Here is a 27,981-nt window from a genome sequence, read left to right on the forward strand (position 1 = left end):
TAGATGCTTCAATTGTGAGGCCCTGGCACTGCCCAACTGTTCCCTCTCCAGCAGAATCCAAGGCCTCTGCAGTGCAGACCAGGCACTGATGGAATCTGCTGGCACTTTAGGCAGGCTGGGTTAAGTTGTCCTCTCTCTTTGCTTCACAGTGTTTGTATCTCCAGCTCCACCCCATGAGCCATGGGACAGCAGCTCCCAGGTGAGCTGTTCTCCAGCAGCTCAACAATATTTCCTCCTAAATTTCTTCTGAGTCTACCTTGAGCCTCTCAGCCTCTCTGCAGGGAGAGTCCTCTCCCTGTAATACTCCACTTGTGAGCTGTAAACAAGAGATGCACCAGAGCTCCTTTGGTGGATGGTGCAAGCATCATTTGCATATCCCTTCCCTCCAAAAGCAATTAGCAGCAGAGGAAGCGTGCCAACATTTCAGATGTATGCTCTTTTGTTTCCCCTCTTTTGATGAGATCCATTTATAACCTGCAACTCATTTATCTAATTCACATTAACAGAAATTAGGACAAGTCAAGCCAGGCACACTATTGAAGGATGAAGGTAGGAATACTGATACTCGAAATAGATCAAACTTATCTAACAATGCTCCTAGGCTGAGGCATTAGTGAGAAGTTCAACTAACACTAACATTTATTCCTACAGTGCTGCTGTGCCAGAGACATACTGTGTATTGGTAAATTCTTGGGAGATTTTACAATCCTACTGCTGTGTGCATCTCAGCTGCAGTTACACCAAGTCACTTTGGGAAGAAGCTCCTTGTAACACTTCCACCAAGATTAGAGGCCTAGGAATGGCACATTCATTTGCAAAGGAGTTGCTAAAAGCCACTGGTTGTCCTTATTCTAACACTTTCTGAAGGGAACTTTCAAGTGTGGTGCTTTTTTGTTTGTTTGGGCAGTTCTCTTGTTTGTTTTTGAAGTTAATCTCCTGTTCTTCAGAGCAGGATTTCAGAGGGCTCATACACCTGATACAAAACCCACCTCCTTCCTCAACCCAGCAGCAAAGTAAATCTCTCTACTGCCCAAAGTAAATAGCTCTATTGCCTCCTTTAACACAAAAGCATGAAGCTTCTAATGCTTTCCCCCCACGGATTTCCCAAAGCTGAGGGTCTCAGAGGATAAATCAAGGTCTATCAGTAGTAGCAGTAGCTCTTGGTCCTGCCTGCCCTAGAAGGAGGGTACAGGAGGCACAATCTTTGCCCACCCCCTTCACAAGAGCTTGACTGGCACAGATGGGAGGGAAAAATCTCAAGCACAGCATGGGAAAAAGCCAGTCACCACAAAGATGGGGCTTTGGAGAACTGGGAATGGCGAGCAAAGGAGACAAGTTTGATAAAGAGCTGATGGAAACTGTAATTATCTTGATAAAGTCTCTGAGGTTGCTTGGGCAAATGGGAGAAGGCCAGAACTCAGCTAGCTGAGAAATTCAGGAGGAGGGCAGGAATGAGGCAGCACAGGGAACATCCGAGGAGGCCCAGGAGAGAGAAGAAAGGCTGCCTTAGCAACGAGCAAAGCTCAAGAGGCACAAATCAAGATGACAGGCCAAAAATAGGGAAGACAAGGCAGAGGCTTACAAAGCTAGTCCAGTTGAGTTCTGTCGTGTGGTAACTGCATGAATTCAGTTCAAAGCAGGATTAAACCAAACTGGGTCCTTTTCCCCCACAGTCATCTTTAACCAGCACTCCCAGGTACATACCTGAGAGGAGTCAAGTTAGGGTTACAGAGACACAGGTGTTAACAGCAAACTATGGTTACACAGGCACATGCCAGGACAGCCAGTGTTAAATACAATTTACTGTTGCACAGTAAAGGTTATGGAAAATTAGAAACACAAAGAGTTAACTTGGTACATGAAGTTGCAAAGCAAATCAGCAGAGCCCACAACATCAGGTAACTAGATGTACAAAAGACTACAGCAGTATTCCCCAGACTGAACTGCTCTGCAGGAAGTACTTGTTTTAATATGTTTTGGGGAATGTTAATGCAGTGATCTGTTCTGGAGAGACCCAATGCTTTCATTTCAACACACAACATCCAAGTCCTGTGAGTGCTCACAGAACGTGCCAGAAGGAGCCAGGACTGAGACTATCTAAGCCACTTAGAGACCCTGGACATCCGTCCCCCTTCTGTTGTAAAAGGATGTTAAGTTTCTAAACCCATCAGCCATCCTCAGCCTCCCTCAGCAGGGATTAGCACACGAAGGCTCCTTCCTCCCCGGCCCGTGCCCCGGAGCGGAGCTGCCGCGGGGCAGAAGCTGCACTCACTTGTCACCGGGCAGGAAGAGGCCCCCGAGCCCCGTGTCCTTGTCCTCGGCCCGGCACACGTCCGAGGCCTCGGAGCTCTGGGCGCTCTCGATGGCGCTGTCCATGTCAGACTCATGGTGCACCTCCTGCTGCGCCAGCGTCATCGCGTCCTCATCGGGGAACAGCTCCGGCTCGCTGCACGCGCTCTCGCTGTCCACGTATGCGCAGTCCTGGATCTCACCGCCCTGGCACGGGGAAAAGCAGGAGTCAGTCCACATCATCCCTTCAGGAGTTCAGCAGACACAGGAGGAGCAGTAAGACAGTTTGTGGATGCCCTGGTAAGCAGGAGTGATGCTGAATAAAAGCCATGAAACAAAAACTGACCTGCTTTACAAAGCCAGTTCCTGCAAGCCAATAAAATAACATGCACCTTCCACAGGAGCTCAAGTACTGTCTCTGACTTCACAGGAGAAGGACACAACACCCAGCTATAAAATGCAGTCAGTTTTACCCTAATTCACTAACAAAATGTACTTGAAGTAATAAACATCCTCAAAGTGTTATTACAAAATTAAACATCTTTTGAGAGATGATAATACATTAGTCAGCAAGAATTAGTCCTCTGATTAATATTACAGATTAAACAAAAGCAAACCAGATAAGCCTAGCAGCTTACTCTGTCTTTGAAAATGGACAAAAATTTGTAAGGTAAGGTGAAAAAAGAATTGGCAGGTGTTTTGTTTTTGCTAAACAAAAAATTGTTTAGGGTCTTTGTAATAATCAAAGATATATTAGAGCAGGAAAAAAAAGGCAAAAGCATCTCTTCCTGCTTCCTGGAACCACATGTCTTGATTAAGTATCAACCAAAATAAGCCATCATTCTCATTACTGCAACTCTTTGCTCTTGCTGTTTGCCCTCTCCCTCCCCTTCCTGCTCCATGAATACTAAGAATAGCCAAGACAAGCTGGGTTCTATTTGCTTGTCCCTGAGGCACAAATAAAAATTCTTAATTGAAAAAATAAAGGCTAATATTTTACTCTATCCTTTGATAAGCAGCCACACAATGCTGCTTTGACAATTCCCATCCAGCATGACACAAGAACCTCAGAGCTGCAGAGCAGGTCCTGACTCAGAGCTCCACTCCACAGCTCATCTGAAGCTCCACAGGCAGCCTGACCATTGAGCTGCTGCTCGCAAGGGAAGCTGCTGAAGCTGAGTTCATTGGCACAAGGCATGGAGCACCTCGTTCAGGCATACACCTCATGTTTGGGCACAAGTCACCCCACCCAGGAATGCCACGGCACTGGCACTGTCACCAGCACTCCCTGCCCTGCTGGTGAGCACTGCGGCTGGGACGCTGGCCCAGAGCCACCCCTTGCCACAGCTCAGCTTCCAGTCCACCCCCACAGCCTCTGGACACTGCTGCTGGAGCCAAGGAGGCTCAAACCCCCTTCTGCAGAACCACTGAGGGTCTGTGCTGATGACACTAACCATCTTTTCCACTTCAACAGGAAAAGAGTCAGGCAGAAGTGTCAGCTTTTCACGATCTGCAGAAACTCCTACTGGAAATGCAGATCTCACCATCCACCTTTTTCCTGAAATATCAATTCCTATAACTCCTAGCATATGGAGGCTGAAGAAATTCAAACAACCCCACCTGCTCAAACCTCATTAACTAATGAATACCCCAGCAGGGAAAAGGACAGCAGTGCCTGCTGTGTTTGAAACTCCAGGTACACATTCAGAGCAGACACCTGCATGCTTTTCTAGCTGAGCTTTCAACAGGCCCTCCAGATTAACAAGCAAGGTGAGACACCTGGCACTATTCAAAAAGCCTTTTCCCACTTTTCTGTGTCAGCTTTATTACGCCTGAAACTTTCCTGAGGTATTGCTTCAAGAGATGTCCCAAAGGATTTATCCTTGGTCTATGCCACGTAGTATTTATTGAAGCCACACTGCCTCATGCAATCAAATTTCTATCTCTGAGCCACAGCCCCTCATCCCCAGCGAGCCCGAGGTCTGGCAGGTCAGACCCAGTCCTGCAGCCTGCCTCACCTGAGCCCCGGGTTCCTCTGCACACCTGACCTGCACCTTGCACCCTCCCAAAGCAAGCAGGGAACACACCGCTGCTGCTCTTTGCAAAGTACCTCGGGTCCTACAAATAGCACAGGCAGTAAGTCCTCTTTAATAGGTGTTGAAAAAGCAGAGATTGCTAAGAGCAATCACAATGTTTCAGAAGTACCCAGAACTGTTTATTTATCTAACATTTGCCCGAAGTTTCCTCCCCCACGCTGAGCCCCACAGGCACAGACCACCTCCTATTTTCCTAACAAGTTTAACGCAATAAAGCCTGACTGCTATTATGGAATTGCACCAGCTGGTAAAAGTCTGATCCAGGAGGGAAAGAGAGGGGCAAGGAGTACACAGTGGATCCCTGAAGCTCCCCAATTAGCACGTCTTTTTCAGAGGTCTTGGAGAAGTCTCTGCTTAAGCAAGTTTTTACACCAGGAAAAATCTCCCTGGTATAAAACAAATTAACACAAGAAAGTAAAGGTCAAGAAGATCACGAAAGACTCCCTTTTTGCTCCCTGTAGGTAACACCACACATTTGCTTTTTCTAATAATAGCAGCTGAGGTGCTCTTTCAAGAGTCCATTAACAATTGAATGTGCAGTGTCATCTCTATGGGCTGAGGGCTCACTTCTCCTCGCTGCCACTTTCTGGCAACCTTTGCAAATTTGCTTGTATGGGAGAGCAGATCCACACCTACAGCACACACTGCACTGTCCCCAGCCTGCTCAGTGCCAGGGGCTCTTTTCCAAAACGTAATTCCGCTATTCCTGCACTTTAAAGCCCCCTGAAAATAATAAAAAAAAAAAATTAAATTAAAAGAAGAAGAAGAGGAAAAGAAGACTTTTTGGAGGCAATGATCCATCATAAGCCTCAATGCCTGCTTTACAGCTTCTGAAATGCCTCAGACTTGGAGCCCCTCCTGGAAGCAGATCCTCCCTTCTGCTGATCCCATCCCCTGCAGTGGGGAGCTCAGGGACTGATGGGGACTGGATAAAGGGAGAACAGGGGCCAGCCGAGCTCCTTGGAGGAGCTCCCCTCAGCTGCTCCCTCACGGCGGGAGCGCAGATGCCAATCCCAGGTTGCCAAGGCTCTCTTCACAAACCTGCCCCATGCAAAGTGGATGTTTAGGAAGCACCTCTCCTGAGCACCCGGCAGCCAAATCACACAGTGAACACCTCAGCCCTTCAAAGCCAGCAGCACCACGAACACCCACCCCAGGAGCAGGAGGGCTCAGCTCCAGGGGCTGCCAATTCACGCTTTTAAGTGCTCAAGGTCTCCAGTCAGTGCTAACACAATTCCAGGTGATGTTCACAGCCAGGACCAGTGACAGCCACCGTGCTCCAGCCTGCACGCTGCTCCCTGTGGTAGGAACTACAAGCTCCACCACAGAGCTTTGAGAGCTGAGGGGTGTGAAATCCCTGCACCCTGACAATACAATATTCCTGGCACATGGGGACCCCTCGAGCAGATCCTGTAAAGTTTGGAACCTGGGTAACACCACACGGGTGACTCCAGCTCCCTGGGTGAAACCAGCCTCCAGTGCAACTGTCACAGTCACAGATTTAATCAACACTTTTCCTTCTGTGGCCTAAATAACCAGTAGGAGAACACGGACAAAGCATCTTTAAAACAACTAATACAGGTTAAGTAAGCTTTTACAAGACAACAGAATAAGGCATGTCGCTGGTAAACAATATACAGGCATCCACACCTTACTGAGTAAAGCTGTAAGTTATTTGAAGCTGTAATTGTTCAGTGATCGTGGTTTCTCACAGAAGTATACTTGCAATGATGACATCTAGCACAAGCTGCTTAGAAACCACACCTAAGGAAATTAAACTGAAAAAAAAAAGGCTGATTGCACATATTAGCCTCTCAAATTATTCCTTCATAGTTCAGATATCTACAGTATTTCATGTACCAAATTAGAGGCTGACAAGAACAAGTGTTATTCAGGTAGCCTTAAGAGAGCTAACTTGAGATTAGGGAGACTTTAGGAAGTTTAAAGATGAATAGACACTTCTAGCCTGAGTCATTTGTTTCCAGTGCACATGTCATTAGCAGAAACCAGCAAGAGAATGAGGTTCTGATGTCTTGAATATGAATCACTGGGGTTGTCATTCTCCCAGGCAGCTCCCTTCTTTGTTGGCTGAGTCAAAAGAGCTGAAGTTGCTGCTTACGATCTTGGAAGATTCTCATAAAAAGAAAGCCCAGCCCTGAACGTTAAAATACCACCAACACAACATAGCTGCGGGTGGCTTTAAAGCCCTAAGTGGTTTGCACTTTATCTAATCGGATGCTCAAGATAACTCCAAGTGCTTCACAGGCAGCCGGCCAGACACTTGTATAGCAACTGTTGAATATTCAGCAACAGTTTGCTCTATAGAAGCACCTGCTGCCCACAGATCCAAGGCCACTTCACAGAAACTAATGAATTCCCTGCCTCGGAAGAGGCATTGTGTAGCTGCATTGAAGGCAGATGAGTAAGCCCAGCCTGCCTTTGCAACAGCCACCCCAAACAGAAGCAGGAGCCAGAAGACAGCGATTCCCATGGATTGCTCCTGATCCTTGTGGGGCAGGACAGCAGTGTCAGCATTAGGTGGGTATGGGAATAGAGCTCTGCCTTGCCCTGCAGTGACCTGGCTGGTTGGAAGCAATCTCCAAAACATGCATATAAAGCAGCTGAAAGCTAGAAACTTGGCTGACAGACAGGCTACATGACATGCCTACATCAATACACTCATGCTGAAGAGCAGCCTCGTTAAAATTCACTCCCATCACAGCCAAATCACCAGCACCCCTGACATTTAGACAGCCTGACAGTATGCCGGAGGAGACAGGGAAGAAAAGAGGATCCCAGTATCCCACCACTGTGCAATCTGATTAGTAAGCACGGGACCCATCACACCCGACCAGAAACAAGAAATGTCACATTCAGATGAGCCATGGCCCTTCCCTCACCAGGATCGTGCCTCTGACCCCTCTGAAAGCTGAATCTGCTCTGGGACAGATACAAGTCTGAGTCCCTGCACCTTCCCCAGACACTTTCTTCCCAGCACAGGAAAAGTCACCTCACCACAACTGGAAGGGAAGAGGTGCCATGTGGAGGTGTGCCAGGCTTGGTCTCAGATGAAAATTACTTACTGTTGCACTTCATTTTAAGAAAAAACCCAAGCCCTCTCATGTTTATTTAAGCAGCCACTGCATTGGAAGGCAAGTATTCTCTTAATTACCGACTGACAAAAAAGGGTGTGAAGCATTTCTCACTAAAGTGTTATGGAAACAGCCACTCCTCTACAAACATTTGCATATTTACACCAAGTGGGCTATGAACATTTTTTTAAAGCACGGGTTTTCCCCAGCGTTATTTCCATTCCTTTTCAGTTGTCAGGCAGAGGTGGGGAGCTGCGGATCTACCCTTTGATCTGACAGGAACACGAGAGACGAGGAAGAGACAGAAGAGGAAAATGTAGGAGCACTGAGTGAGACCACACATGTGCATGTGTGTCCATGATGTGAGTGAGGTCTCACCACGGCTGGCTTCCTCTTGCCCACATCTGGCTCTCCCCCACATCCTGCTCTCTCCCCCGGGCTGCACAGGGGAGGGCAGGCTGCTCACAGGTAGGCTGATGGGGAAGGGAGGGGGGCACAGAAACTGCTCCGTCTGCTGCTGCAGAACACGGAACACCCAGGCTCCCCGAATAACTGGGAATAGAAAACCCCTCCGAGTTCAAGATCAGCGTGCAGAGCACTGTTATTCTCCTATGCTGTTTAGGGCCACAAGTTAGTTTGGTCAATGCAGTAGCTTCCTGTGATTGTTTAGTTACTCAAACCTAATATTTGAAGCTCCGTTTAAGGCAAAGCTTCACACGTTGTTGTGGGTATTGGGAGAACTTCTGGGGTGAGATAATTCCTAAGATCCAGATCTTGGATTGAGTGCTGGACAGCATCCTGGAAAGGCAGTGAAGAGTCCCCAGAGAAGGGCAAGCCCGTGCTGCAGTGCCCTGCCAGCCTCACTTCCCTCTCTGTCTCTCATACAATCGTGCAATTTAAGGACAACAGGTTTGACTGCAAGACCAAGCCTCAGCCTCTGGGCTGTTCCTGCTGAACCACACGAGGAGAGGACACAGAGGTTCTGAAAGGCTGCCCTGTGCCCTGGCTGGGGAGTTCAAAGGGACATCGTGCCTTTTCCAAGGCAGAGGAGAAAGGCTGTGTGCAGCCAGGGAACGCAGGAGTCAGGAGTGTTTACACTCTGCTGTCACTTTAATTGGCCATAATGGAGATGCCAGACTTCATCATATGCAGGGTCCAGATCCAAGCACTCCTTTTCACAGGTCATTGTTTATGCTCTGGAAGTTTTAACATTAAAAGGCTTTAGCAGACTAATTTGATCCTCTAAAGAAAGTAAAAAAATAAAAAGCTCTTCCCTTTACTTTGAAGTTGGGTCCCATCACTCCCTGGGCTGCTCCCCACTACTGGACTATCATACACTCATCAGCCATCACTGGAGGGTCATCAAAGCAAGGAGAAACCCTTTGCAGATGAAAAAACATCCTAATCTGCAGTGTTAGGAACAAGAGTACACTACCTTCAGCATGGATGGGGCCAGCACATGAACAGAGTTCAGATTTAAACCCACCACATTGTTTGGCACCTTGTTCCAGCATTGCTTAAGACACTTTTACCTCTGAACTGCAAGACAGTTTCCTTTTCCTTTCACACATCTAGAAAAAGTGAAGTGGCACCATGCTGACACACCAGGAGCATGTCGCAAGCATCACTCAGGAAACTCCCAATGTGTCCACTCCAGTAAGAGCAAAAATGAGATCTAATTACCTGAAAAGTCTCTGGTAACATTTCTAGAGTGAAATGCTTGTGACTGTGTAAGCTCCCAGAGCTCCTCAGACGGTAACACAGCCCTCCCCACAGAGTGAACTGCTGGGACAGCCCACAGCAGGGACCCCCTCCTCCCGGACAGGGCACCCAGTCAGGCAGCTGAATCTCAAAATGAGCTGTGGGCAACTCGGCATCACCTTTGTGCAGTGTGTGGGAGTGCTGCAGACCTCGGTTTAAAAAAGCTGGTACACAACTTAAAAAAACCCCACTCACATTTGCTGAAAAAGATCTGCAGAGCAGATAATAAATGTGACATAATTAACCCTCTTGAGAAGCCTTTGCCTTGAGATGAGACAATCTCATTCTATTTTTAAGTCAGAACAGCAGTAACGGGGAGAGAGGACAGAAAACGTCAAACTCTCACTCGGGTTTGTTGCCTGGGACTGCGGCTCAGCTGAACCTGCCAGCAGGGCCAGCGAGGGCAGCCCTGGCACTCTGTGGGCAGCAGCGTTCACCACTGCTTTGGCACGGACATTTGGTGGCAAAACTGCCCCGGGCTGTGTCCTGGGTGCCCTGGCCAGGTGTCACAGCATTCCTCACGCAGCAAACACAGAGCTGCAGCTCAGGGTCAAAGGCACCCCAAAGAGCCCCCAGTACAGACCAGTCTTAAGCCCATAGGTCACAGGAATGGTCAGATCACGTTATTTTGAAGCAGTGGTACAAGGGAACACCTATGCTGTGACAAAGAGAGCTGCAGGCTGCTTTCAATAAAGTGTCCTTATGCCTAAGGCAGAGTTCAGCACTCCCTTCTCAGTTCAGACCCGTAATTAACCAAGTCTAAGTCATGAGATGCTCTTTGCCAGTGGTGTCTGCTGCTCAGGGGACAGCCCAGCTCACACGCCAACATGTTTTCCTTGACAAGCCCCAAGGTCACCCTGCGGGGACTCCACAAATAACAAAACCCTTGCATCACACTTGCCCTCGGGTGCTGCAGACACACGGGTGAAGAGTTCCCTGAGCTTAGCGCTGCCCCAGCCCCTGGGTGAGGAGGAGGAGGCACCTCCTGGCACCTCCACAGCACCATTAGGCACAAACAGCGTGAAGAACAGGAAGAAGCTGTCCCAGGCAGAACAGTTCTGCCTGTGTCTAAGCTAATTATTCACAGGAACACTGGTCAAACTCCCTTCCCCCAAGGAATTTGGAAATTATAATTTTTGCATTTATTTTCTATACTACTGCAAGTCTGGTCTCCAGCAAGCACCAGGAAATAAAGCCAATTAAAGAAAAACAAAGGGAAAAAAAAAGAGGTTTTACCTCAGACTCATACTTCTGTCTTACCACCCACCCGGGTTAAATTACACCGCAGTCTCCAGCAGGGAGGGATGCTTGGGGAATGGGAGCAATTTCAGACCCCAAGAGGTAAAGAAACATCTCGAGTTTCTCCAACGCAGTAAGAAGTCCAGCCATGCCTGATGAGGAGTAGTTTTTGTTGGCAAGCAGAGGGAAAGCATTAAGGATGTGGCTTTGCTGTAGTTTATACAGAAACACTTCCCAGAGCTCATTGGCCACTCTGAATGCCGACAAGCCTAAAAGGTAATTTGCTTCATGTTTAAGAAATACTGAAGTAGCTCTGAAGAGCTCCTCATTAGGAGAAGAAAGAAGCTGCAGGACCTTGGCTGCTCTTCAGTCAGTGGCTGTGCAAACCACAGGTTAAGGCATTTCTGCTCCAGGAATAACTGGAATTGCAGCCTTTGCGCAGCAAAGTTGCAAGTACTGATTTTTAAAAAAAATTAGTCTCCCCATCTATTTATAAAAGACATTTTATTTCGTTTTAAACAAAGGCTCTCACATACCTACTCTTTTTTAAATTTTCTACAGTGAAGTTCAAGCACTTAATTGCAGCAGGGCTGCAAGCACATCATCAAGCTCCACACATGACAAACATGAACTAAGAACCCACTGATGATACACCCTGGCTTGGTCAATAAGTTTAGTTTTTTTGATTTACACAGTAAAATACACATAGGCAGGAGATACCCTTGAACCTGCACAGACAAAGCAGATGGGAACCAAGTAGAAATCTTGTCTAAGATGAGGCTGCACACTGAAAACACAATTCAGAGCAGCACCATATGCAGAGAGCCCTTCCACTAACCAGCAGTATCCAGCATTAGCTGCAACACAGTGCCCAGAGCACTGTTCTGTGTTGTCAGGAAGCACTTACAGAGCCTGTCCTGTGTTTGCTGCTGCAATTAACCTAAATGACTAAAGAAAGAACAAAAGGAGTGACATTATTATACTGCATTTCAGAATTTTAAGGGATCAGCTACATAAACATGGTGAGGATTTGAAGATATCAATATCTGGATAATTCAGTAACAACCTATGATTAGTTTAGTAGTCACTTAAAATATTTCACTAAGACACTGTATTTGAAAGAAAAAGTTGGGATCAAGCTATGCTCAACAGATTTAACAGCACTGGTTAATCAATAACTGGAGCAGAGCAATTCCATTCCCTGTGCTATTCTGGCATGGGAAGTGTTTTGTTTTGCAGGTTTTGCACATGGCAAAGATTCCCCAGCTACCCTGGTGGTAAGAGCCCTGTCAAGACAACCACAGCTGAGAAACATCTGCACGTCAGGTGGCTTCTGGGAGACTTGCTGCTGTATGCACTAATTCTTCAAATAACAAACTTAAAAGAGGCCCATTAAAAATGGTTTTAAAACTGCTTGGAGGCTGTCACATCTCGCACTGGGTACAGCTCAAACTCCTCTCAGTTTGGGCAGACACTGCCAAACAACCAACAGAAATTCCACCCTCCTTCTGTGCCCAGCTGTAAGAATAATATTCCCCAGTACTGCACATATTTGGTGGTGACAACAAGTTATTCCCCAAAAATCTGAAGGGTCACAGGCAGAAAAATAACTTATGTTGGGAAAGGGCAATCCAGTCCCATCACTGGAGCAACCCCCCCATTCTCATGTCATCTGAATGGAATAAAACTATTTACAGAAGCAGTTATGATAACATAGTAAAAGGGATCAAAATAATCACAAATTATAATGGTATACAGGTAATATATAATATACTGGATACAGATACCATGGATTCACGTTTAGGGAGTCTGTTCTGAACCCATTTCAGAAGTTTTCTCCCATCCGTGCCTCCTCCTTACCCTGAGTCAATAAATCAGCCTAATACCATGAAAATAAATCATTCTCTTCCCCCCCCCCCCCCAAAGCCACCAACCTTACAAATCTGCCACAAGCAGTGAAAATATTGCTACTACCAAAGCAGCAACATTAAAATTCCACCTCAAAATCAGCACAGCACAAAGCAAGGAGGGTGCCCGCCTGCCCCGGGATCTCTAACCACACGTCACTTCTGCCTAACAGAAAAGCACAATCGCCCTTCTCCATTTCAGGGACACGACAAACTCCCGGCCAGGAACTGCTCCCATCTCCAGGATCTCTGCTGTGAGCTGCTTTCATTTGCTGCCAAACACATCTCACCCAGGGCAGAACCTCTTCACCACCGCATCAGGGCAACGCTGGTCCTGCACCAGGGCTACGGGCAGCATCTCTCGTTCCAGCACAGGCTGTCGTGACAGCCACACACTAACCACAAATCATTTTTTTCTGTCTATGTCACCAGCATCCCGGAGCCAGCAAATACATTCAGAACCACATTTGGGTATTGAAAACATTCAACAATAAGTAATGGCAGCCCAAACACATCGCCAGTGCCACAGAAAATAATTACGGAGCAAGTCCCCTGCTTGCATTCATCCATAAAAAGTACTTTTTTTCCCTCCTCTTCCCGTTTTAGAGGTTTAAATGCCAGGTATTTGGGCACCTCCAGGTTACAGAGCTGAGAGCTGTAAGAGGCTCAGCCATGCAGGAAGGCATCCCCTTCTTCCCCAACACCCCCATTTCACCCCACACAGCTGCTGACAGACACACACGGTTTTAGATTTGCCCATATAACAATATCCCCAGGACTCGCTCACTTCCATAGCCAGCCCAGCCTTCCAGCACACACAACTCCGGAGCGAAAATCCCCTCTTTTAGCAAACAAGGAAAAAAACCCAGCAGGGTTTCGGCTCTACCTGCAATTTCATGCATTTCACGAAAACGCCGATACCGCACCAAAACCCCCAGAGATGCTACCCCCCCTCCTTCGCCTCTGGATCCCCGCCGGAGCGGAGCGGCCTCAAGGATCCCCCTTCCCTCCCGGATCCCCCTCTCCTCACGCCGCAGCCCCGGCGCGGGTTCCCCGGAGGGGCAGAGCGAGAGCCCGCGCCGGATCTGCGGCGTGGAGAGCCCCCAAACCCCGCCGCGAACTTCCTCCTCACCGCGGAGACACCGGCCGCCTCCTCCTCCTCCTCCTCCTGCTCCGCCGGGCTGCCCGTACCTGGCGCGGCGCCGGGCGCTCGGTGCCGCCCCACGCCCCGTCCCCGCCCCGCAGCGCGGCGGGCGGAGCGCGGGCGGCGGCGGCGCGGCCCCGCGGGGCGGGCAGCGCTCCGGGCATCCCCGCCCCGCCGTTGCCGGGCGACAGCGGGGCCGGGGCCGCTCCGGGGCCGCTCCGGGAGCGCGGAGCCCAGCGCGGGTGCGGGCGGAGGGCGGGCAGCGCCGGGAGGGCCCCGCCGCACGGGCTGGGTGCGGCTGGAGTTGCGCTCCGGTGGGTGAGAGTGACGCGCGCCCGACCTCGCTCGTAGGTTTAGTCGTAGTCACTTGGTTTTGCTCAAAAATAACGCGGTATTGCTTAAAATTATCTGTAATTAAAATTATCCGCGATTGCTGGTGAGAGGGAAGAGGCCTGGGGTTCCTGAAGAATGAAATGCGGCTTAAAACCTGATTTAAACCCGATTAATTCCCTCTATATTATATAATATTGTATTATATAACTTTATATTGTACATAAAATAAAATGGTGTGCAATTATATGTTTATTAATTATATTTATATGTAAGTTATATGGTTTTTATATAATTATGTGTGTGTACATGGCACAGCTTGCCCAGAGAAGCTGTGGATGCCCCATCCCTGGAAGGCCAGGGTGGACAGAGCCTCCCCACCCCAGGCTTGGTTATGGACAATCTTCCTGCAGGTGGTGAGTGTGCAGGAACACATCTGAGATGGAACAGAAGAATTTTTATGGACTGATTTTGGGTTTCTGATGCCTCACAAGTGAAGGGGTTGCAGTGGTAGGCGCTGAGGGCTGCCAGGTCCCCAGGCAGGGACAATCTCTGGGGACATCAGGGTTCACAGGGGACAGCCTCACCTGCCTGGAGCACCCTCATTCCTACAGAAACGCAACTGAACACATGCACGGCCTCCCCAGGATGGGGGTGTCAGGCTGAAGCACCCTCAGCCTGCTCAAGGCAAATCAGATCCTGTTAGGAAGTGATGTCTGCTTTGTCCTTGATTTTAATCCCTTTAGTTACAAGATAATGAGAAGCAAAACAAAAAGGCTGAGAACAGTCACACTGACTTGGTTATTTTATATTCCCTTCACTTCTTAGAAGTTGTGTAACTTCCTTTTTCGCAACACCTCAGCAGAGCTGTGTTTACTGTGCTGTCTGTGCTAATAAAGAAAAAAAAAATACAGAAAATCTGTTTCTGTGATTTTGCAGCAGTAGACTTCAAGACAAAAAGGGGAATACAAAAAAAAATCCATTTTCCATAAAATTCCTGACTGGGAGCCAAACCCTGCCCTTACTGACTGTCACAGTTGTCACTGCTGTGTCACACGTGGAAGGAAACACCATCCTGCAGGATTCAGGCAGCAAACAAACACCTCCCTCCCGACTGTAATGCCACTGAAAAACTCGGAAAATGGAAGAATCCCCAGCTGTTCCCCTGCCATTGGATCTGGCCATATTCCAAAGCCTGTCTTTAATGTTACTTCCAGGTATTTCAGAAGGGGCAAAACTCTTTGGGGCGTACTTTTGTAGCAGTGCTCATGAACGGAGTTACAAAGATGCTGTAAATGTAAATCACTGAAAGCTCACTTAAGTACTTTATATTTCTAAAATATTTTGGACTTTATTGTGTCCAAAGAGAGGCGTTTTCCAGAGAGGCCCAAAAGTTACTTGAAGGAAGGGATAATGAAATTCTCAGAAAACAGCAAAGCAGGCAGACACAAACCCATCTACCAGCATAACATCTCTTGTCCCATGTATTCCCTGAGCCTGCCCTCATTTTCATCACAGCCAGCAGCTCCTACGTGTAAAACACTGCTGTTCAAAAAGCAAAGGAAGAGAAAGAAATTAATCAGCCCCAGTTCTTATATGTATGCGATGCTTAAAGCAATTCACCGAACTTGACCCTTTTCGCAGTTCATTGAAAGAAAATGAAAAGAATTCCGTCTCTGCTGAGCACAGAAGCGTTGGAAGGGCAGGGGATGCCTGAGGTTTAGTGTAATAAAGAGTACCAGCAACAGATGAAAGCCAAGCGGGGCTTCAGAGCGCTGTCCCCGCGTGTGCAGGGAGGGCACCGGGGCCGGGCAGGTCCCGCACCCAGGGCACCCGGCAGAGCTTGGGCTCCCTGCGGGGACTGTGGGCTCCAGCCCCGTCCTGTTCGGGAGCTGTCCCGGGGAGCTGAGGAGCTGATAATGAACGGTGCAACAGGAATCAAAAACCCCTCCCTGACATCCTCCTATTCATTAATCTAAATGAACGGGAAAGCAAATTCTACAAGACAGATTTAGGGACAGAGAACTTCACTGCTTTTTTAAATAGGACACTTCTAAAATCCGCTTCTCCTTTCAGTATTCAGCTTGAGAGAGACAGTTGTATGTCAGGGGCTCACTGCAGAATAAACAACAATCACACATGAAATAATTACCCGCACGGTACATTTTGTAATTGTTTCCTGAAAGTCAGAAGTGTTTGTATTGTTACACAGATCAGGCACTACTGCAGACATTGCAAAACCTGACAATTACAGGACCATTACCCGACACAAATCTGCTTTCAACAGCTTGTGATGAGAAAAACATGAAATACGCATTAAACGGATAAAGCAGTAATAGCTAAAATGAATATTATAATAGAGATGTTGAGAACATATGCACAACTGCGTGGTACACCTGCTGAGTGCACTACTCAGTCTGCTACCCAGGGCTTTGACATTTATTTCACAGTAATAATTGAGAAGGCACAAATCTCTCACTGATGGATGCATTTCTCATAAAGGTCCTAGAAAATGTAAGGAGTTTAGAGAATCACTCATCATTAAAGAGTGACTGTGTAAAATCTTTATTAAATAATAACCCTAACTATAATACAGGTCCATTTCTCACTTCATTAAAGCGAAGCCTGATTAAGTAGAGATTGTAATAAGCTGCCTTTGATGTCCATCGAGACAAAAACCTTATTTTTACACATCTCATGGTAAAGTGATAATTTTCTGTTTAATATGACTTATGATTTGGTTCCTACAAAGGGAAAAGCAGAGCACGCTGCCATGGCTGAGGGAGGGCAGGTGACCATCACTGGCTTCTCCTGGAGGAATGAGGATTAATTTTGGGAGGGACACAGGCCTTTAAGTGCTGCATGCCTGCAGCAAGGGTGCAGAGTCTGCATGTCTGCCGGGACAGCAGCTTCTGCTCGGTGCAGCTGCAGCTCAACCGAGTCAGCACCGCAGAAGAGGAGCTCGCGTGATACATTTTTCCCATCTGAGACCGGAGTTTATTCTCCCGTCATGATTTCAGGCAGCTGAGGAATTTGTGCAGGTTAGTGACTGCTCAGATGACCACAGACACTGAAATACGCTCCAGGCTTTGTGTAAGGTTTGCAGGAGCAGGCTCTGCACATTGAGACCCTTGAGCATGGCATTTGTGACCCCATCAACAGCGGACTTGCTGCTTTTCAGAGGAAAACACACACTCATCATGTGCCATAATAGCTGCACCCTGAAAACGGCAGTGTTCCTTCACACCCCGTTTCCACCTTAATTCATCTTGTTTTTTCCTAAATCCCACCCTCCACATGCCACTTGTATTAAGTGTACCTGCAAGTACCTGTGCTCAAGTCCTGCCCAGGGTTTGAGGATGGAGACAAGTAGCTGTCAATGGACTAAGGTTTTATCCTCATTACCACAGGAGAGAAAAGAGATGGGTACATTGGCAAAAGGACGCTTGGCACTGCCAGATCCCACAGATCTCCCAAACAAAACCTATTCACGCTGGAAAAGGGCTTGCAGAAGAATGCCAGAGAAAAATATTCGTTATTTGGGTGATGAGAAGAAGATTGATGAACACATCACTGAGTGCCTAAATCGCAATCGCTGCTGTTCCCCTCCCTGTGCAGGTGGTGAGGCATGGCAGGGAGTTGGAACGAGATGATCTTTAAGGTCTCTTCCAACCCAAACCATTCTATGATTCCACGATTCTATGATTGCCAGTAGCACCCAGAGTGTCTGCAGAATCCAGGGGCTCCTGGCCAGGAGCAGGGCAGGATCACTGGCAGAGTTTATGGCAGAGAAACCTGCTGATCTGGTACAAAGCACTGCAATTTCTCTGGAGCACTTCTGAACAAAGGCTGGCACCTCCTCTGCTGTTCCAGAGGCAGAATCCTTCCTCTGCCTCTCACTAAGGCATCGCTCACAGGCGAGTCACCCTAATGACAAGAAACTGGAGCTGAAATGTGAAGAACAGAGACTAATTAATAATGAAGATAATGAGATCACCAGAATATATATACACCAAACCTGCATCTTAATTATCTCATGAAAATTGGCAACTCCAATCATGCTTCAAAAGCCTTTAATCATGCTCTCTCTGATGAATATTGGTGGGTATTTTACAGACTTATGTAAAAATACCTTTTGTGGGGGTTTTTCCCTTACAATAAGAGCCGGCCAAGTTACTACTGCGTGTAACTGCTCTGCTCCAAAATGAGATATCGCAGACTTGTAATTACAGCTGGTCTGATCTTCATCTCATCTACTCTCATCTTATTTCTGAGTGCTTCCTTTGAAGGAAATGAAGTAAGACTGGCGTGAGTTACTGCAGTATTATTATGAATCCCTTTTATTATGACAGAACAAACCAAGAACGATCCCTAATTAAGGCAGTTTCTGCCAAAACACAGGGAGCGTACAGTCCCTGCCCCAAAGACCTTGCAATCAGAACAGGCCAAGACACTTTGAGGCAGGGAAAAGAGGACAGATTGAACTTGCTCCCAACTACAGCTTGTTCCCATGACTGAAGGGGAAGTCAGGAGGAGGCTGAGATAGGGTGAACACAGGACAAATGTAGAGCAGGGGAGCTGAAGATGGCAGAGGGGGCAGAAACAGGCTGCATTTACATCTGGCAGAGCCTTTCCAGAACTTTCTGCAGCTTCTTCCCTGCCCTCCCCATCCCTTCATCCCTGAACAGGGTGAGGAGGTCATCTCCAAACTACAGCTGCAGGGGAACTCTGTTCTGGGTGCAGCAGGCACAGCTCAACCCCTGCTCCCACTCCCAATAAACAAAACCCCAAATGCCTGCAGAGAGGCTTATTTTAGTAACTAAAGAAGCAGCAATTCAGACTCTGCACCACGGGGGTCTGCTCTGCCCATGACCTTGCAAGCAGAGCGCTTGCTTGTGTCCCGTCCCCAGGAACAGGGCGGGCAGCCAGGCACATCAAACAGCTCCGGTCAAGTGCAGGGCTCGCCCGGGAAGGTCTCTGTGCAAGATGAGAGCACCGAGGCAGCTCGGGGCTGGCTGGGGGCCCAGCAGCATCCCTTCCTTGGGCCTGTAATGAAGCTGCACTCTGTGACATGCAATTACAGCATGGAGACACTTCAGGGGACTCACCCACTGCTCTCTCCAGAGATGAGCTTCTTGTAACCTCTCTGCCATCAGTAGGTTGTACTTTGGGTGCTTAATGAGGCGTTTGGAGGGATTTTCCAAAACCCCTCGTGAGGGACAAGTAGTCAAGAGCTGCAAGTGCAAAGGCCAGATAATGGCACAGGATACACATTCCCCTCTGAAAAGCAGTTTATACTTTGTTCATCATTGCAACTGTACCATTAGGTTTTTCATGTTAAGCTCTGAAGGCATGTCATAATCGTAGCTGTGAATCCATGATTAAAGCACCTTTGTCAAAAGCATTACAAAAATATCTGTATTTTTGTAGACAGACACAAAATCTATCCTATTTAACCTTTGTCAAAATACCCAGTAACAAAAAAATAAACCAGAACAGCATGAGCAAATTCAAGTGAAAAACAAGTAGCCTCTCCTCTAGAAATGGGCTGGGAGGACTCTGCAGATTGAGGGCATGGACACATTCACTTTCCTGACCAGAGCATAGAAAGGGAAATGTGAGCACCCCTCAGCCACCTTGGAGCTTAAACCAAGGTGGAGCCAAGGGGCTCCATATTGCACCACAAAGCTGGAATCACATTTACTCAGCTGTCTCCACTGTGGCTGTAGGCACAGGAGGCTTCAGTGCATTTTTTTCTGGCCAAGCAAGAGCTCAGGTGAGCCTGGAGCTGCAGGTGGAGCAGGGGCTCTGACAGCTCTTCTGACACACCAATCTGCTGGATTATGCTTTGCATGTTCTGTAGAAGACAGGCTGCTGCCAGAAGAGCTTTTTGGTAGCTTCAGCTCTGAGCATGTTTTCACGACATGTTTTTAAGCTTTTAGTCCCTTCTCTGTGTAAGATAACTTGTTCACAGAGGAAAGGAAAAGAATCAGTTGGCCAGGATGAGAATAATTCATGCTCACCAGGGGCTAGTATTTCTCTCATGGCACACAGCAAGGCTGCAGAACAGAACATCCAAAAGCAAGGACAAACCTGCACTGAGCTCATGGGTGCAACTTCACTTTGGTCCTATGGCTCGTTTGCATTAACACATCTCTTTAATCACAATTACACACTACTTCCCACTAGTCTGGATGTGTTCAGGACTCTGACTGGCTGGTGCTTGGCTTATCAGCAACTATTCAATATCTGCTTTAGTCTCTTGATCAAAGTGCAGCTTCATGTCTTATTTATGGCTACTACTAACAGCCAGCTCCGCAGACAGAACTATTTATTTCCCCCCAAGCTTTTCTGTGGTGTTCATCACTCTGACATCTGAGTGCTCTGCAACGATTAATTTATCTTCATAAAGTCTCTTCAAAATGAGAGAAGATGGTATTCCCATTTTACAGATCAGGAGCTGCCGCACAGACAGATTGAGGTCAAACATTTCCACTCATGATAGGTCCTAGTATGAAATGTCTCAGATCTAAATTTTTTTAGATACCTTCAAATATAATGCCAAAAAAAAATGAAAACAAACCAACTTCAGATTTGTATGTTCAAACAAAATTCTGACTGGCTTCTTAGAAAGTCAGGTACAAGAACAGGAGAGGATTAGGGACTGTAAATGTTGGTTACCAGGAAGAAGGATGAAAACTTTCTGACCACCAGTCTCAGGGACACTGAAAACCAGTACAGATAACCCATGTGAATGTAAAATGCATTATGAGCCTTTAAAGAAGCAGCAAAGAGTACCTTAAAAAACTGAACACATAGGATGTCCTCAACAGTTTAGGACACAGGACTAGATGCTGAGAGCACAGCTTAAGGTAGGAAGAATTGCAGGTTCTGTCCACTTCTTGGCCCATTGAGCATGGAAAAAACAGAAAGCTTTGTAGTGTAGAAGACCACCCTGGAAAGGAAAGCCTTTGTTTTATCACTGTGTTAAAAGCATCTGTAGATCAAATGTGCCAGTATCACTTTACAGCATGAAAATGCCGCCCAGGGGACTCTCAAGACTCATCTTTTCAAACGCTGATACCTCTTTGTCAGTTTTAATAAAAGACAGCTACAAAAACAAAGTGGGCCATGTGGTCTCAGTGAAGCAGAGACCGTGGCAATCAATAACAGAAACAATCTGCACTTACTCTCTGGGAGAATTTGCTTTTAGCAGCAACATCTCTATAATAAGACATCACTCAAGAGCTCCCTTCAATTTTTCTTGGGACAATGAGCCCACTGTGCCCAAAGCACATCTGTGCTTATGGAAATTTGCAAACCAGGACAGTGTTTAGACTGACAACTTGACCATGCACCATATGATGATAGATCACAGCTTGCAGGATGTTTGATCCTTCCTCTTCTGCCCTCAAATGGGCAGTCTTATATCTCAAAAGAAAACATCTCTGTCAAAATGTTGACTTTTAATGCAACATAGACATTAGTTCCTGCTTCGCCTCATGATCTCTTTCACAGAAGGCCTCAGAAGTGCTCTCAGGTCTGCCCAAAACAAGGTCCTGTCTCCAACCCTGTTTTGTAGCAGATGAATGAGGTTAGGAAAGACAACAAAACCTGGGGAGAAGAGGGACATGGAAGTTAAAAGAAAGCCTTTTTCATTTGTTATCTCTGAAAGACACCAAACTGTGCCACAGGAAATGCTTTTTAGTTGAGAATCGTGATACATCTCAGGCCCCAGACTGCGTAGGATTTAGATATCTACATTACATTGCAGATCAAAGCTTCATTTGTTTGGAAAATTGCATCTGAGACCATTAACCTTTTCTGTCTTAACAATCCAGCACCATCTTCATGTAGCACATACCTAGTGATAGGACTCCAGAAACAGCTGGTCACCTATCCCAGTGCCACCAGTACAGGAACCGGCTGTCACCAGAGAAAAAACACCCACGGGCAGGGGGTGGCCTTGGCTTAGCCCCTGGCACTGGCAGCTGTGGTGTCCCCATCCAGGCTGAGGGGAGAGTTGTTTGTCAGAGGGATGAGAAGGTTGCAAAGTGCAGGAGCTGAGCTGTTTGCTGTGTTTGGCCATTCCCACCAGGTCAAGGTGTGGCTCTGCTGTCTCACAGTGACCTGTGACCTCCCCAGCGCCAGCACTGACCCCTGCAGGGCCTTCCCTGCCAGCTGAGCTTCATCCTCCTGTCACCTGTGGCCGTCTGGTGACAGCAGAGTGACAGACCCCAGCCCCTGCAGTCCCGGGGTCTCCATGGATACAGGAGAGAGGTGAACTGCTCTGGCTCCTGTGGCTCTGCACGTCAGTGACATTGTGGCACTTGGCTGCTGTGTCCCTTATCTTTCACTTTTGGCTCTTTGCTTCACCAAATGAGGAACCAGATGTTTCCAGTTCCCTCTGACAGAGAGACACTGCCACAGTGGTGAGCAGGGAGCTGGACTGTCAGGCCAAACCTGTTTCAGTAAGTAATGTTCACAAAATTGTTTCAGTCCAAGCTGCAGCTGCAGCAAATTTGTACATGCCTGGTTCAGGATTACTTTTGGGTTTAGGATCTTGGATCATGCAGAACATCAGGAATGGGCTCAATCAGCAGTTCTATCCAGAAACAGAATTCTCATGCTTGGATATGGTTAAAAAATAGCAACCACTAAAATATTAATGTACAGATGGAAAACCCCCACTACTTCCTGTGAGTATTTCCTATAAAGCATTTCAGAGGCATGGTTGGATATCACAAAGGGAAGTCCAATCTCAGTAAGAAACATACAAATTTTAATTTAAAAGTTACACAGGGACAGTCTTATCATCTGCAACATGAATTCTAGTCTTTACAACTCAGTGCAGGCATCAAAATCATCCAATATCCAACCTGGGCCATCCCTGGCACATCACCTTTGTGATTTGTGGCTCCTATTCATCACCCATCTCCATTCATATTGAAATTTAGCAAGCCAAGTACTTCCATGGGTTCTGTACTGCAGCAGCAAGAGACAGCAAGTCAATTTTCTGTGGCACCAGAAAATGACAACTCAGTGCTTTCCATGACATCTTGTTTTGGTGGATTTTAATCTTTTCATTTTAAACCTTGAGAGACAGGAGCTGCTGTAGCCACTGCTGGTTTGAGGCTCTTTTTTGCAGCTCACAGATATTTAGTAAGCAGAAGTTCAGTGGGGACAGAGAAAGGAAACATGATTTTTGCATGGTGAAAGCGGTGCTTTGGAAAAAGCTTCCACAACTCCAGTGAGACAAAAACAGAGAATAAAAGAGAAAAGATAAATTTTTTTATCAAACCTTACAAGCAGAATTCCACCCTCTTCCTCCACGCCACCCTTGCCCAGTCAGAGCCCTCAGTATTTTGTTCTGGTCTGAGCCAAGACCCAGATTTGAGGCTCCCAGGGCACAGCACTGTACAGAGATCAGCTGGCTGTGCTGGAGTTAACAGAGTTCAGTGAGCATTGAGAGAGTGAGAGCAGAGGGGATTTACCTAGAAATGGAGCATCTGTGAACCACCAGTTGTTCATAGGGACTAATGGACTTGCCTTGCTCCCCAGGTATTTTCACTTCAAAGGTACATAAAAACGCTTAGAGAACTCTGTCTTGATACATCAGCAAACAGCCCTACAACGACTTTGACAAACTAACCGCTGATGTAGATGAGAAAGCAACAGGGATTTTTCTTGTACAGTCATTTTGTGTTGTGCCCTTTCCTCTGGCCCAGCCAGCTCGAGACAGAGCCTCTCAGGACACAGAATCCCCAAGATCCCAGACCATAAGACATAAAAACATTTCTGTGCACTGATTGCCTCCTCACAATAACCTCATTATCACAGCTGTCAGTCACCAGGACAAACCACTGATAAGGGATTCTCACCCTCAAATGCACTTGCTGCCTGGAACAACACACGGGATGGCAGCTTCAGCACCACCACAGGCTCCTCCAGGCCACAGCAGAACAAAGTGTCCTGTCCCTCCTCTGCAAGGGACTGGAGGGGTCACAAAGGGATTCCCTTTGCCTCTGTCACACCTCTGGGGCTGGCTCAGTGTGGAGTTGTTCAGCCCCTTCAATTCCACACTTCGCCAGCACTCACAGGGAGATAATTGTTTATATCTTCCAGATTTATATCCCACAATGGTGACATCCTGTGATCAGGCTGGAAAATCTAAGGGCCATATTTCTTACAGATTTCCCAGCACATAAATCTTGTATCCATGTGCTATCCTAAGTGGCTATCCAAACCCCCATCATTAATCATTCACCTGGTACATGATCTCCCGATTTTATCCAAGTCCTTGATGTACTGATAAGGGGTGCTACAGTCCTGACCATGCCAACATGAGGCTGGATCACTCAAATCCAGTTCTGACCTCAATATTCCCCAGCCACTGCTCAATACAGTGGTGTTACAGTGAGAATTTGGTCATGATTTATAAACCTCAGTAAGTAAAACTTTTTAAACAAATTTCAGAAAAATGCTGTTAACATTTTAAAGTGAGCAAAAAATCTTTCCCAAGGCAAGAATTTTCAAAAACTTACCCTGAACACACATTGCTTGAGCCAGACATTTTAACAGATGGACTTGGAGAGCTTTTTTAATATTGGCTATTAATAAGTGCAAATGTTCACAATGACAAATGCAATGTATTTTTAGTCTGTACTGGGACAGTAGCCTGGTCTTCATCAGCACTTTTTGTCAAACTTTCCTCTTTGACACAAACCCCACCTGTGAGCCTGAACATCAGGCACACAATCATGTTTCACAGTAAGCTCTGTAAACACTCACACTGCTCTGACTGCCTGCCAGGTGTGTGTGTGCTTCCACCTTGTCTTATTTCTCTCCCAGCACTCAGGAATGTTCTTATACCTGGGATTACTCAGTGACTGTAGCTTAGTTAACCTGGAATTATCCAGTGTAAATCAACTCAGCATCAGGCTCTGCTGCTGAAATGAATGGATTAACTCATGATACAGTTAAGTAGGAGGACCAGGCTCTGTACCATAAACATCACAAATGCAAATGTCTTTCATAAAGTCAATTCTTTTGTTGTTATTTTTCAGAGCATACACTGGGCAGCAGTGAGGAGGGAAGGGGTGGCTGTGAGCCATTGTCCTCAGCAGCACATGTCCAGGGTGCCAGTCACCTTCTGCCCTTGCTGTGTCTTTGATTCCCAGCTCCAAACCTGCGGCACAGCTACACCCAAATCCCAGCACCCTGAGCCGCCCTTGCCATGCTGGCTGCAAGCAATGCAAATATTTTGGATCTGATTCCTGTGGCCTTTTCCCTGGGTGACACACACAGTCTTAATGGTTCCCAAAAGTACACTGTGGTGAACATAAATTGCGATAAGTTTGACAAATGCCAGCTGACGTAAAATGGACCCATTGTGAGTGTTTAACTGGAGGCGGTCAGAAATCCATGTCTCAAGTTTGTGGTTTCTTCTGGGATCATTGCAATAATTTCTACATACCACAGGTTTATTCCAACAGAGGATAATTTTTAGATAGAGAGCACCAGGAAGGACAGGAGGAAACCTGGGTTATTGTAGAGGGAGCTTGCACAGGTGGCTCGGTGCTGCCCACCTGCAATGCTGCTGTTTTGTGAACAAACAGCTTCACTCATTTCCCCAAACCCCCCAGGAGAAGCTGTTCTCACTCACCGGCCTTTGGGAGGTGCTGTCGGTGCTGCAAGGCAGACACGGAACAAGGAACAAAGTTCCAGGGCAGCTCAGCTGGGACACCATCAGTGTAATTCCCCAACACCCGCATGAAGAGTGGCCACTGCCATTTCACTGCAAAGAAATCTGGCAGACAGAGGCTGTGCCTTTGACGGTGGTCAGACACCCACTCGCCACCCTTTAATTGCTCCTGTTGCATATTTGTGTGATAAAAGCTCAAAGAAGCACAGGCTTTGCTGAACAACAGGAATACAGCCTAGGTGGTCTCCAGCCCTAAAACTACTTCCAAGTGACTTCAAGCTCAGACAAGAAAAGTGATAAAGTCGGGACTTGGATGCTTCTTTCCCCATTCTTGCAATGCCACCCCCAGGACCCAGTGCAGTACCCTGCTAAGACAGATGCTGCACAGGACTAGAATCCCCCTCATCCTGGAAACATTTTCCTCAAATATTCAGCTCCACTCCTTCCCTCCTCCCTGAGCAACAGGCAACAGTGGGGTGAGAGTATTTCACAATCAATTTTCTGCTGTGGCAGAGATGATGCATTTCCTTCTACATCTGTGCTTTTGTTCACAAATGATTGAGCCCTGGGCAGCGACCTGGAGTTTCAGCAGTGCTCTGGCTCCCCAGCACACAGGATGCAGCTATTTGTGAGGCTGCTTCACTGGATCAATGGTCTCTCCTTCCCAAGTCATGCTGCCATTTTATCATTAAATCACTATTAATATCAAAACTGGAGGTCTCCCCAAGCCCTGAATGAAGTCCATCACAGAGCTCCCCAGCTGAAATCAATATTCCAGCTGCTGCTCCTGGGAAAACCAACGTGGTTTTTTGACATCCAATACTAAAAGAAGCTGGCCACCAGATAAAAGCAGCCCACAGTGACCCAGTGAGCACCAGCACTTTTGCTCAAGCCTGTCTAAAATCTACTGACATCAGTAGCAAACTTCCTTTTGATAAAGACACATTTGGCATTAGCCCTCACCTTCCCCCCCATTCAGTTATACTCACTCATGTTGGGTCCCAGCTACACTTCATGAACAGCTCTGTGGCTTTTCTGCTGCTGCACCCTGCCTGGAGACAGTGCTGATCCCATGAGCGCCTCCAGGCAGGCCCAGGCTTTCCAAGGCCAAAAGACCAACCCTCCCCTCAGTGCCTTCTGCCAAGTGCAACTGCCTTTCTGCACCCCGAACTCAGAACCATGCACCAGACCCGGGGGATTGTCCTCTGAGGCTGCAGACACTGCAGGGACTCACCTGGGAACACCCCAAAGGCTCCACAGGCTCCTCTCAAGACAGTTATTGGATTACTGCTTCTGGCTCAATGCTTTGTGCTTTAGGCTCTGCCAGCCGGCTTTAATCAGCTGGTAATGTGACACTTCCTTCTGTAAAGACCTGAGATCTACTTCCCTGGCAGCATGCCTTTTCCTCCAGGAGGGCAGCCTGCATCACTGATTTCTCACGTGCTGGGACAGGGAGATGAAGAAAAAAAAATTATCATGGCAGTTGTAATTTCCACATACACCTGACAGGACATCCTGCTCAAAAAGGATATCTCAAGGAGCTCTTGAGGTTGGCTCTTTTCAGCTTCAGACAGCAGGAGAGACTGAGCTCAAAACTCTTGACTTACTCCAAATTCCCACTGGGTTTAAGTGCTTGAGGTGATTAAGGAATGAGAAGTGAATCTCAAAAGAAATCAGAGGTGACACAACAAACTGTGGATACAAATTTGAGCAGAGATGCACTGCAAAAGAGATGTTACCTACTACTCCAGGAAGTTTACTGAATAACCTACCTTAGGAGATTTCTAGAGACAGGACTGGGGCTCAGATCTGGGACATCCTAACTGCCTCCAATTCTTAATTGCTTTACTTTACATGTAGCTTTCTTGTCTCCTCATCCAACTCCCATCTTTCACCATCTTTCCACTCTTTTGCTAAGCCACATTTAGCAAGCAAATGTCACAGGAAAAAAGCCCACCAAGGTGGTCCCTCCATAGCCATATGTGATCTTCACTTTGAAAAGTGTTACAAAACATCCTGAGTGAAATATTTACTCAGATAAAAACTTGGACACCACCATCTCACCTGGATGCACTGGCACCTCCTCCTCCAGGAGCAGCTGAAAGCACCTCCTGCCCCTCTTTTTATCCAGCAGACAACAGGATAAACATTTCTGGACAGTCTCTTAGGCTGCATGTGACCAGGCAAAGGCAGTCTTGTTATCTCCAGCATGCAAAATCTGTTGTCACTGCTTGCTATAAAAAAGCTTTAGTTGGGCATGAATGAAAGGCAATGACTAAAACATTGTATGAAATTGATTTAATAAGGTTCAATGATTGAAACAGGAAAGATTTTCCTTGACAAATTGTTACAGGCCAGATTCAGCCTTCTGTGACCAGCTCTGCTGTCAGTCTAATTGAAATTTGTGCAGTAAAGGGGC

General features: G+C 47.1%; 1 protein-coding gene across 5 annotated transcripts in view; it reads right to left on the bottom strand.

Annotated features, from left to right (window-relative positions):
- The window catches only part of RAB11FIP4 (RAB11 family interacting protein 4), a 101,961-nt gene that overhangs the window by 16,955 nt on the left and 57,025 nt on the right, over positions 1-27,981 (bottom strand). For 3 of the 5 annotated variants that reach the window (XM_063410151.1, XM_063410149.1, XM_063410153.1), the window contains one exon: positions 2,273-2,496. In XM_063410151.1, the coding sequence (XP_063266221.1) occupies positions 2,273-2,496 (224 nt within the window). Of the gene's footprint in view, positions 1-2,272; positions 2,497-3,743; positions 4,567-13,516; positions 13,613-27,981 lie in introns of those variants that run through there. The other 2 variants (XM_063410152.1, XM_063410150.1) reach the window with 2 other exon arrangements.

The sequence above is a fragment of the Prinia subflava genome, chromosome 12 (assembly GCF_021018805.1).
Source record: "Prinia subflava isolate CZ2003 ecotype Zambia chromosome 12, Cam_Psub_1.2, whole genome shotgun sequence".
Lineage (NCBI taxonomy): Eukaryota > Metazoa > Chordata > Aves > Passeriformes > Cisticolidae > Prinia > Prinia subflava.